This window comes from Sander vitreus, chromosome 17 (assembly GCF_031162955.1).
Source record: "Sander vitreus isolate 19-12246 chromosome 17, sanVit1, whole genome shotgun sequence".
Lineage (NCBI taxonomy): Eukaryota > Metazoa > Chordata > Actinopteri > Perciformes > Percidae > Sander > Sander vitreus.
Window position 1 is genome coordinate 20812487 of NC_135871.1, and position 13127 is coordinate 20825613.

A 13127-nucleotide genomic window follows, 5' to 3' on the forward strand; every position below is an offset into this window, starting at 1 on the left:
GTATATCTGCGGTTACAGAGCAAATAGGAACTGCTAGAAGTTAATTCTGCATGACTCTCCATTTCCACCAAAATGTAAACATGAAGCTTAAAAGATTTGGCTTAGTGTTGCCCGTAGCTAACTGACTGAATGTTATACTTCCTGTTTACCCAAAATCACCCAAAGCATGATGGGAACCCTGGTGGGAAAATCTCAAAATATGTTCATCCCATAAGACAAAGAAAAACAAACAAAGTGACAGAATGCATGAAAATATTTTTTTGTTTTGCATTATCAATATACTGTATAGCATGCATACAGTAACAGTACAGTAACAATGGCATAAGCCTGTAAATGAAGGAAGTGAAAATCTGGCAAAAACAGCCTTAGGTTCAAAGGGGTTAATGGACTATGGACTAATTTACTCACAGAATCACTAAGGCAACTGTATGAATTAGCTTTGCTGTATTATCATTTCAATTAGGCAAGCAGGGTTGTAAAAACCTAATCAGTTCAAGTATCAGTCTGCTGCTCTTCTGACCTTGGACCTGCCTGAAAATAAATCACTCTCCCAGGGGTATAAATTAGATAATGTTATTGATAAAATAAATAGTATGACATTGTAAAGCCCTTAGGCCTGTCTGTAAAATATAGATAAAGTACTCAAAGTATCATAATTAACATTTTCATTGCCGAATTCAAAAGCAAATCCTCCTTTGTGCAAAGGAAACTGTGAAATAAAATGTCTTCACTTTATACTTTTGCTGTGTTCTAATAAACTTTAACAACTTAGACATATACTGTATGTCTAAGTTGCTGGATAAATGAGCTTGTGAGACAGGAAGGTGGGAAACACAATATGTTCTAAATGCATCTATGAACATCTCTGCATGCATGTATGAGTATTAATTAAGTAATAGATTAAGCTGCGATGCTCTAAAAACATACATACATACATAAATCTGATTCTGATTCTAATTGTTTTACTGCTTAATTTTCAGTTGAACACAAGAAGGTAGAGATAAGGGATAAGTAGCCAACTTGTATAAAATAACATGACGCGGGGGCTGGTTTTCCTCCTGTCCTCCCTAATATTTTGAGTCACCAGCCACCACTGATACATACAGTACATTTATACATTCACTAGTAATTTAGTACATAATAATTTAGATCCCTGTGGGGGGAATATAGTTGTCAAACAGCAACATTTAACATGACTAAACAACACTATTAAATAGTCAAATTTATTACAACAGGACATCGACAAAAAACTGTCAAGCTGTCAGTGAGTGTGTACCCATGTGTTATTAAGGATGTGCATTGCATATGAAAGAGCACCTAATCTGCTCAGTGGAACACCAGATGGTAAAATGATCTCTGAGGGAGGACATCAGCATGGAAAGGCTTCATACTGTTCTGGATAATGGTTCTGTTCTTCTCCTCCAACCTCCTTTAAACCTCCTCCTCATCAGACTCAAGAGTCACTCTTGCAGTAAAACCCTTTAAATTATCTTTTTCAGTCTCCTGAGATCACCCCTCTGTACACTGCTACTCTGGCATACAGATGTATAAAAGACTGTAACTTTCTTTGAAGTGTGGACCTATGAAATAGTAGCATTATTCTTTCACCAGTCTTCTAATAGTTCAGTTGCACATTTGTACAGTATAAATCTACTATCTCCTACTCCTTAGTTGATTAAAACCAGCGATGGAACAAGTATTCAGATCATTTATTTAAGTAAAAGTACCAATACAACAACCTAAAAATACTCCATTTCAAGTAAGAGGCCTGCATTCAAAATATACTATATACATAAAATACTTTAAGTATCAAAAGTAAAGGTAAATGGCCCCTGTGACTGATATCTTATAACATTTGAAATTATTGTTACATTTTGTTAATACGGGTGCATTGATGCATATATTAAATAGCATTTTACTATTTAAGGTGGAACTAGTTTTAACTCCTTTTTATACAGCTTAGTCCAGTGGTTCCCAAGCTGGGGGTTGGGCCCCAGTTAAATGGTCACACGATAAATTGGAGCGGTTGTGAGATAATTAATGGGGAAGAAAGCTTGTAAGAAAGTTCTGATCCACAACTCAGACATCTGAAACATGGCAACTCCAACCAAACACTGTTTTTTTTGTAAGGGGTCACAATCCAAAAAAGGTTGGGAACCACTGGTCAAATCTTTAACAATTCATAGTATTTCATAACCCTATTATATGCTTTTTTTGAAAAGTAACTAGAAACTAAAGACACAATATTTTCCTGTAAAATGCAATTGAGTAGAAGCATGAAGTAACAATAGAAATACTCAAATTTACTCTTAAGTACAGTAGGCTACTTGAGTCTTTTCCACCATTTAAGCAAAGATTCTTGATCATCTGAAAATCTCCAAACAGCGCATACTGTATAGTGCAAACAATAATAATCAAAATATAACTACAAATACAGAATCTCTTACGTTGTCTTTAGATCAAGCTCAGCTGGAAGAATACTCCCACACTCCACTTGGCAGGGCTCCAAACTGCTGGGTATTTGGCACCGAGCTGGTAATATGATGAAATCAAAGGGTGGTTTCCCCCCGGACTCCAAGGCTGGTCTGTCTTGACAACTTGACTAATTCCAGTCCAAGGTTTAGCCAGCTATAAAGGTTATAGAAAAGCCTGCGATATGTAAAATGTAACCCCGAAGCTCCCTTGATATAAGAAATTGATCTTTATAGACTCTTACAAGCAACAACAAAACAATTTTGGTTAATCTTTTCATCCCTCCGAAATCCCTCCATCACATTAGTCTGATTTGCAGTTATTTGTTTGGGCCAATCATACTGTACAGTTTCTATAAATGAAAATAAATGAAATATTTGTACTGGATACTAAATTAGCACTTGCTGTCCAGCTTGATCTAATTGGCTGTTTTCATCTTTTAAAATGTGTTGGGTGATTTCCTAAATTTAAAATTAGCAAAAATAACAGACTTTGCAGACAATGCAGTGGCAGGACTGTTTTGGGGATTTAGAAAAATCAGTTACTTGACAGAAAGTACTCTTTCTTCTTCTGGTTAAATAACACACCAACATATAATATACAGTAAATTATATATATATATACCGGTGTTGAATCCTCTACAGTGAAACATAGTCAAACTTTACACCGTTTAGCGTTAGCTGTCAGCATTGTAACCGTGTTTATCCAGCTACTAGCTAGCGGTAGGCTAACGTTAGCTGCTGTTGAGTATAGTGTTAACTAGCGTCACGGGCAGCGGGGTTTGTGTTTCCTGTATCGTCTGTTTCAGAGCATCAGAGAGAAGTGCAGACATATCAGTGGCACCAGATTTCGGTAGCCATGGTTGGCAGGAAGAAGATTTTTACAAGTAAATGTTCCAATCAATGATGCAGGCAGCACATTCTCGTCTCCCTCCTTCATTTTACAGTCCAATGGTGCTAGAACGGCTCCGGGTCAAACATCAATATGGAATGGATTAATCTGCGTTATCTTTTTTTAACGCTAGTTTTAAATATATATATGTATATATATATATATATATATATATATATATATATATATATATATATATATATCCTCTAAATGTGTGATAATATTGCTGTAAAAAAGTAAACAGGTTTAAATAACGTATGACTCATCATTTATTAATAAATCCCAGTCACACACACACACACACACACCCGCTGCATGTGGATATATGGATGTGTGTGTGTGTGTGTGTGTGTGTGTGTGTGTGTGTGTGTGTGTGTGTGTGTGTGTGTGTGTAGAGAGCAAGAGAGCAGAGGTGTGAATATGTTATGCATGCATACAGTATAAGATCCTGTTAAAGCATTCATAACTGCATATTTAGACTATTTCAAGCAAAACTTTGTGTCTGTTAGCTTATTACTGTGTTACAGTAAGATCACAGTTTACTGCTGGACTCCCCTGGGCTTTACACTAAGCATTCAATAAATAACCAAGGTACTGTACATGGCAGAAATAGACAGGGACACAACTGTATGAAACAACATGTATATACTGTTTTCTATATTGTTCATAATGACCAAAAAAGGTCACAGAGAATTGTCAACACACAATTATAAACATGAATAATAGATGTTGACACCATGAAGCACAACATCAGGTGATTTGACTGATGAGTTCCGTCGTACTGGCTGAAGGTGGGCTAATCAGCAAGACCTCCCGTTGTTCTGCTTGGAGACCTGCTTATTCTTCTATTATAGCAGCAACTTCTTATTCAGGACCATGGTGTTCATTCTGGCCATTTTGTCAAAGATGAATTTAAAAGTGAATAAAGTTAAATAGCTTGTGTGACAATAAACACTGTATGCTGCCTGAGGATCTGTGATGAGGAACTATTGATTGCAGGATAATCAAATAGTCTTCTTTAATTGAAAGAGTGGGATCCCAAAACAGGTTTATCTTTTAATGCCTCGGTATAAACTGAATAAAGATAAATCAGAATTTATATTACAGGCCTTATTATCTTGATCCTTAAAGCTTATTCGTTCTTTGGCGGAGAGTTAGATGATGAGGTTGATACCACCCTCATATCAGTTTACATAAGGCTACATAAGGCAGCAGCCGCTTAGCTTACTGGAAATGAGGAAACAGCTTGGTTCTGTCAAATGGTAACAAAATCCACCCAGCTGCACCTGAAGCTCATGGAATTACATATATATATCTAATTTGCCTAATCGCTACAAAAACTGAAGTGGAAAAACAACAACAATTTGACGTTTTATGGGAGGTTATGTGTCAGACTTCTTCTCTATTCCTTTAAACCTGAAAATGCCAAACTGTTACTAGAAAAGTGACATATAACTCATTTTTAGGCTTGAGATGAAATCCAAATTAAAGATCTATAATTTTTCAGTTCTTACTATATCTCACTCTTTTAGAATGTTTTTTAACACATTTCCTTCAGAGCACAGAATAGCCATATAATATCTGCAGGACAGTTGAATTGAACTTGTGAAAGACAAAACCTTCCTACCCACAGCCATTTTATTTAACACACTCCCAAAACATGCTGATGTATTTGTGACTGTTTTATATACATGAAGATAAAGTTGTGCTGTTGAACAATATTGCTGGGAAAACTGAATACACCTGTACCTGGAGTACACCAAGTTGTAAATGGACTTTATGTCTGGTTTTTTTCCAGTGGAGGCTCTTCACCTAGGAACTCTAATGGCTGCACATGGTTACTTCTTCCCCATCTCAGACCACGTCCTCACTCTCAAAGATGATGGCACTTTCTATAGGTTTCAGGTAAGAATAGTAATAGTAATGCTCTGATTCTTATTTGTGTTGAAGGATCTTATAAAATCTCTATTAGTCTCTATTATTAGTAGTAGTAGTACAATTACGGTAATGTTTAAAATAGACCTACTGCAAGAAGAAGAAGAAGAAGAAGAACAAGAAGAAGAAGAAGAAGAAGAAGAAGAAGAAGAAGAAGAAGAAGAAAGCCTTCCCACGTATCATTTTTTAAACAGGCTATAACATATATGTCATCACAAAGACTTTCGACTATATATAACAGAAAGTTTTAATTCAGTCCAGAATGATGTGATACAGGTTTGCCAGAGATTTCATAGAGAAAAATTACAAATATATTCTGTATTGTCATTTTATATAAAACATCTATAGCTCATTCCTTTTTGTTGAAAATAAAGTACAAAAATCCCTTTACACATGACAAATTTCCAACTCTAAAAGCTGCAGTCATGGTCGATCTTCTAAAGTGCCTCTGTGTGAAATGCTGGAGTCAAAACAGTGATTATGAGATGCTCCATAATTCTCCATAATAGAGGTTCCTGAAAATAACAAAAAACACCTCACTCTGAATGTCAATAGTGGGATTGACAGTTTAATTGATTTTGAACCCAGCAAGCTCCCTTGAGTGTGCAGCACAAAACTAAATGAAGTTAATCAAGGCCTAAGGCTGTTTGTGTTGTGTGTAGCAGGCTTCACATTGCTCTTTAGGTCAGGTTTTCATCTGAAGAAAGTCCAGTCCATACAGTGATGCCTGAGGAGGGTTAAGATTCTTGCTGGTGTCTGCTCTCAGTGCTCGCTGAAAGGAGCTTATGTGCTTTAGATGTTATGCTGAGCGCATTATACAACAAAATGTTTTATTGTGACAGATGCAGGGCTGTGACTGTGTGCCCACTTTGCACGACAGTGCAAACTTTGATTCAAAACACAATGTGGTTTTCTTTCTTAATGACCTGTTTTTCCCTTTAGACTCCATACTTTTGGCCATCAAACTGCTGGGAACCAGAAAACACAGACTATGGTGAGAAAGCTGTTCTGGTCTTATATAGGGCTAATGATGCAGAATGTTTGTGTAGTGCATTTGTCCAATTTGCTGCGGGTGTTACCAAAAGTTCAAAAGATTAAACACAAATAATGCAACTGCAGTATGAAGATATTATGTAAAAATATAAACTCACATTTTGTTTTTGATGCTTGGACCACAGTTAGAATTATAGCGCATAGTTATATAGATATAGCGCAGTTGGCATGCAATAACTGTATGCTTTCTATTTTCCTCAGTCAATTGCCTCAGTCATATACTCTCTGACTGATACAGGATACAGATTCCTTCCAGTGAAGGAAACCAAGGATGTGTTTGTATGCATGCACCTGTTGTGAACATTTGGCTGAAGGTTTTACTGGTGATACAGGGATGAGCTTTTCAATGTTTAAAGCAGAGCGGAGATAAACACGTTCATAATGCCAAAAATGATTTGAGCAAATAGCCACACAGCCTTGCAGGTCTTTCATTTGTTGCTTGAGTTATAGGACGAGGAAAAGGGCTAATGCTCGCTGTGAGAATAATCCTGTGAGTGCTTGGGGAAGTTAGAGTGTCTCAGACGTAGCAACTGATTCACATGAATGATGCCCCTTAATGAAAACAGTGTAATGGCATAATGAAGCTTCGCATAATGGTCAGTTAACAAAGGGATGAAGGGATGATGATAGTAGAGGAAGAGATCAAAATCAGGCCCACATACACACGCACGCACGCACGTGTGCACACACACACACACACACACACACACACACACACACACACACACACACACACACACACACACACACACACACACACACACACACACACACACACACACACACACACACTGTAACAGGCGCTCAGAAACCATGCACAGCCAATGACCTTTGTGATTTGCAGGCCAGTTTAAATGTGCAGTTGAGAGGATTAAATGAGTAAATGCAGGGCCACTTAAGGCTGTTAAAACCCAGCTGAGATCCCGTTATCCCTCTATTACCAATCTCTCTGTCTCTCTGTCTCTTAGCTGTTTACCTCTGCAAAAGAACAATGCAAAATAAAGCACGTCTGGAGCTTGCAGACTATGAAGCGGTAAGTGAAAGAGATTGTTTAGTGTCAGCACTCCCCTCTTCACATATCTGTTCATACTGACACTGAGGACATTTGTTTTCCTGTGTGACACTGCATCATTTGTAACTTTCCTTTCACCTAAGCTATTAAATGAATCACTGGGTTACTCTGGGGTTTTTCTCATTGTATGTGAGCAGGGATCATTAAAGATGGCGTACAGCCGTTCACTGAACACATAATGCGCAGTAAACATAATCAGCCCAGATCCCTTAAAAACCTTTTATTCCCCATTTATTGTTCTTTGTTTTACTTGCAGGAGAGCTTAGCAAGGCTACAGAGAGCTTTCGCCAGGAAATGGGAGTTCATTTTTATGCAAGCAGAAGCACAAGCGAAGTAGGTTTCTATAAGAACCACACACGCATTGAGCCATTATGAGTGAGTCCTCTTACACCCTCATTCTGACATGATTTAAAGTGGTTTACTACAACTTGCCTGTAATTACCAGCACACAACTTCACAGATGAGCTGCACATTAAACATGTGATGGAGTAAATGCATCGTACGTGTGGTGGAATAAGCTACGTGCGCTGTAAAAACAGTTCTGAACTCACTTTTTGTTCCTCAGAGTGGATAAGAAAAGAGACAAAATTGAGAGGAAAATTCTCGACAGTCAGGAAAGAGCATTCTGGGACGTGCACAGACCAGTGGTGAGTGAAATTACTGATGTTGTCGTCATCGTCACCTTTGCTGTTACCGATATCATTGCTGACATTATCAACATCATCTTAATTGTTCCTGCAAAAGTGAACGATATTGAAAAAGCAATTCCACACTGATCACTCTGCACCACACACGCACAGAATCAAAATTACATAGTGTAGATATCACTTATGCTCTCTGGGCTATTTTAATCCATCCTACACATCCTACACAGGCAGTACCAATACATCAAGCTGTTTGACAAAGAAACAATGTTTTGAAAATGTTATGCACTTCATGTAATTTATACACAAGTTAATGCATGAATGGTGTAAAGAGGTGAACACACTGTAAATCGTCCTGCGGGTATTCCTCTGCCATACACATTAAATGCCACATCAATAACTGTCATAACACATCAGCTTCACTGCTGCTCTTTACCTTGTTTATACATACTTGCTTAGCATTAGCATTTATTTTCCCCCTGAGGTTAAAGGGTCTCCTACGTTGTGTTTCTCTGAAAGCCACTGCTCCATGCTTAATTGGAAAATAAGTTCAATTTATGCATCCTATGTGAGCAACATAATCAATTTATTATTTATTAATTCAAAGCTTCTCAGCCCTGTGTTTCCGGAAGAGACCTAGATTAGGCCACTTCAATCATCCAGAATTTGCACACTAAGACTCTGATTTTACGCTGGTTTACTAGTTTTGCTAGAATTGGCACCTTCCATGTTTAATTAACCAGCATCTGACACATTGACCCAGAGACATCTAAAATCACTTCCCACAGCCAAACATATTGGATTTGATTACCTTAAACTCATATTATGGTGTCGAAATTGCACTTTCACTGTTTGTGGCAGAGCTACTTGCTAGAGGGCAACGCATAGAACAACAACAGCTGAAGTTGTAATAATTAAATTTAAGCTGAATTAACTGAATTTCCTCCTCACTCTTCTTACAGCCAGGATGTGTGAATACAACAGAAGTTGACATAAAGAAATCGTCCAGAATGAAAAATCCCCACAAAACCAGAAAGGTACAGTAGATTACACCTTTCTTTTAAGGTCAGGGTTGATATTTACACTGTAACACAGACATAAACAGCAGGCTTAATCTTCCTTGCTGTGCTTGTCAGCAGCTATAAGGCTATTACTAGTATTTTAACTGTATGTTTTTTGTCGCCTCAGTCTGTGTATGGGCTGCAGAATGATATCCGTACCCACAGCCCAACCCACACCCCTGCCCCAGAGGCCAAGCAGCCTACAGAAGAAGAACTGCAGGAACAGGTTAGACCTGCAGGTGGCACTCTACTATTAAAGATAGGATTTTTGACGATTTGAAGTCAATGTTAGCATAGTCTATATCCACGACGTTCCACTTCTGGGATTGCACCTTGCCGCCGGAAATTCCGCTGGATTTCACTCCTTTCGTTACCTCCCGCTTTCTCAGGTGGATTTATGAGGACTATGGTTAACTGCTCCTCAGATCTCTGCAGGGTCCAATCTGAGCTTTCTGTTGCACGACCACAACAACTTTCGAACGTAGGCCACACGTTCAACCAAAACAAGTTTCTTTCTAATTTGCAGCAGCGCCCTGGCTCTGCTCGGCGTTTAGCACCGCCCAAGACGATTGTGATTGGTTTAAAGAAATGCCAATAAACCGGAGCATGTTTTTCTCCCATCCCGGAATGCTGTGTGGACTAGCCAGACCCTCCTCCGCAACGCTGTGGAGGAAGGTCTGGCAAAGCGAGACTAATGCTAGCACTCAAATTGTAATTGTAGTTCTTATTTGTCATCTGTAACTTTATAGTTAGATTGTTTTTGGTATGCAACAATTACATTGAGTATCCTTAGATGTACATACACTAATAAAGTACAATGTAGTACAGTTTTAAGTGCACACATAAAGTCAAATAATTAAAATATCATACAGTGGGTGTTGTAATTATGTACTTGCTAACAGCAATTTCTTGTGAATTTGTGGAGACTGATGTATGCTAATTGTTATCTGCTATGGTTTCAGATCACCTTTTGGCAATTACAATTAGACAGGCATCGACTGAAAATGTCCAAAGTGGCAGAGAGGTGAGAGGGATGTTATTTGTGTCTTTATTCAGTTTAGCCATTGATTTGTTTATTGAGCCTTTAAATGGCCTAACATGGCGTGGGGTTAAGAGCTCAGATGACCTTGGAGAGTAATTGGGCCCAGACAATTCCTTTAGTGGGTGTCAGCGCTGACAATACCAGATACTGAATGGCACACAAAGTGTTGATTTGTCATTTCGTTCAATTACAAGGGAGAAGCATTGAGCAAAGAGTTCTCTATCCTTGTGTCCAAGTACAGGGTCAGTCCCTCTTGTCTGGCTTTCAATCTAAAGGAGGGTTTCACCTCGCCTTTCATTAATTAAATTTTACAAATAGACAACGCATTCATAATGACTCACAGAAAGGTACGGAGCAGATGTGATAACTAGATTATAATATATGTCAAATGTCAGTGTACATGTACATATTCCTGTCATTAATACTGCATGCTTTCTTTGTTTCTCCTCAAAAAACAGTTTGCTGGCCTACACAGAGCAGTACGTCGAATACGACCCCTTCCTCACGCCTTCAGATCCATCCAACCCATGGATCTCAGATGATGCCACACTCTGGGAGCTTGAAGCCAGGTGGTTGCATGTCTCCAGAGAAAGAGCAAAATAGATATTTATATTGATACTTACATTAGATTATATATTTGTATGCGTTTTGTTGCACACATACTTCATCAGTGAAAGATAAGTTGTATGTTTTGTGTGTCCTCCTCCAGTAAGGAGCCAGGCCAGCAGAGGGTAAAGAGGTGGGCTTTCGGCATTGATGAGGTTCTCAAAGATCCAGTGGGGAGAGAGCAGTTCCTCAAGTTCCTGGAGTCTGAGTTCAGCTCAGAGAATCTCAGGTACTCACCAACATGCATGCATACACACACACACACACACACACACACACACACACACACACACACACACACACACACACACACACACACACACACACACACACACACACGCACACACACAAAATACTGCCATGAATTCATTCCTAAAGGCTTGAACTAACCCTAAAGCCTCAATCAATATTTTTGACTGCATAAATATGAAGTATAACATTTTGTTTCTCAATTGATTATAATTTAAAATATGAAAGGATATTTTACTGCCATGTTTACTGATGCAAATACATATTTTACGTCATAATTTGTATAGTTTAATCTATAGCAATTCATCAAATGTAATAACATGATCACATGTTTAATATGTAATACATGTTACAAGCAACCAGTACCTACAGCTGTCAAATAAGTGTAGTACAAAGTACATTTGCCTCTGAAATAAAATTAAAACGTGTAAAGTAGCATAAAATAGAAATACGCAGGTGAAGTACCTAAACAATGTACTTAAGTACAATATTTGGGTACTTTCTACTACTCTGGATTAGTCAACATAGCTGGCAAAATAGCAGGATCAAGTCATGTGTTTTGTTTTGAATTACAGACTGTACCTTTAGCTGTAATTGTCTCATGCCAAATTACAGCCCTTACAGCTGCCTGAACCTTTGCAAATTGTACCCTCAACCACAAACCCTAAAAAGCCTAAAATAAATGGTTAACCTTCGTGGGACCAACTTTTGTTCCCACATGGGTCTCCACAATGTAATTCTGTGAACAGATATTTGTCCCCATGAATGCACACGTAAGAGACTGTGGGGATTTAAAGCTCTGAAAAACGATCCCTGTTATTACTGGGGCCATCACTTCTTCCATGTGTAAAAGTAACCTTCAGTTACTGTAAATTGTTTGATCAAAGCAAAGAGGGCAGTGGATGCATCTTTTTTAAATCTGCAACTTTAGCTGTGGCAAGAAAAACACAGGTGGGCAGGAATATTATGTTAACCAGTTTATTCATGGTAACAGGAATACTGCAGAGTATCAAAGCATGGAAACAGCTAAATATGAGTAGCACCACTGTGCAGGATAGCTCCCCTGCTCCCTCTGATGGTACATGTCTGTATTGTTTCTGCTAAAAGCTGATAATTTGGTCAGTTTAATTGAATTATGATTTAATACCTCAGTCAGTTGAGCATCGTTGTAATTCCCTATAATTGAACAGATGTATCATTAACAATTAGCATGCTGCTATTCATGTACATATTAACCCTTTCAAACTTAACTTTTTTTAAATGTAACTTGCTGCATGGTGCTGAAACTGTCCAGGATTGCAATTTGTCCATGCTGAGGAGTCCCTGAATAAGGCAAACACTTAAATTCTCCCTGTTAGTTCTACTAGCCATGTCTTTTTTTTCTCCTGAGAAGATAATGGACCAAATTCCTTGATGTAGTATGTGTAAAATGGAAAAAAGGACGCTCTTAAAAGAAACAATTCAAAACAAAGTGTGTGCATAAATACTGATTTACATAGTTTCCAGTACATGCATACAGTTACATAAAGTTTACTATTACCTGTGCCCCATCCTATTTGTGGTCCAGAGCTACTGTATTATTTACCGTTCATTTTGGTCTATAGGTTCTGGCTAGCGGTCCAGGAACTAAAGAAACGTCCCATCAGAGAAGTTCCAACCCGGGTTCAGGAGATCTGGCAGGAGTTTCTGGCCCCTGGAGCACCCAGTGCTATCAACGTGGACTCCAAGAGCTACGACAAAACCACCCAGAATGTCAAAGATCCTGGACGCTACGCTTTTGAGGATGCACAGGTGCAAATGATACAAATACATTAAATCACATCAATACATTTCTGTGTGTACATTTCTGTTCTGCTTATGTACAATTTTACACTGTACATAAGAATAAAAAGTTCAACTTTTGAATGGAATGTGTGCAATACAAAACTGTATTGTACTCAACTGTATTGTAATATCCTCACCCCTGGTAATCAATCAATTAATCAATCAATCAATCAATCAAACAATCAATCCCTCAATCACAACTTTGTTTTGGTGGGCAGTGGAATAATGCATTTGATACAGTATTTTCAATTCAGCACAACGTGTTTTCTGGGCTTTTG

At 38.2% G+C, this 13127-nt stretch overlaps 1 protein-coding gene across 1 annotated transcript in view; it reads left to right on the forward strand.

The window, feature by feature from the left end:
- rgs7a (regulator of G protein signaling 7a) overlaps window positions 1-13127 on the forward strand; it is a 54322-nt gene that overhangs the window by 40071 nt on the left and 1124 nt on the right. Inside the window, exons 4-14 of the mRNA XM_078273567.1 lie at window positions 5162-5268; window positions 6241-6292; window positions 7320-7384; window positions 7680-7756; window positions 7989-8070; window positions 9030-9104; window positions 9256-9354; window positions 10091-10152; window positions 10629-10739; window positions 10880-11005; window positions 12630-12816. Coding sequence (XP_078129693.1) covers window positions 5162-5268; window positions 6241-6292; window positions 7320-7384; window positions 7680-7756; window positions 7989-8070; window positions 9030-9104; window positions 9256-9354; window positions 10091-10152; window positions 10629-10739; window positions 10880-11005; window positions 12630-12816 — 1043 coding nt within the window. The remainder of the gene's footprint in view (window positions 1-5161; window positions 5269-6240; window positions 6293-7319; window positions 7385-7679; window positions 7757-7988; window positions 8071-9029; window positions 9105-9255; window positions 9355-10090; window positions 10153-10628; window positions 10740-10879; window positions 11006-12629; window positions 12817-13127) is intronic.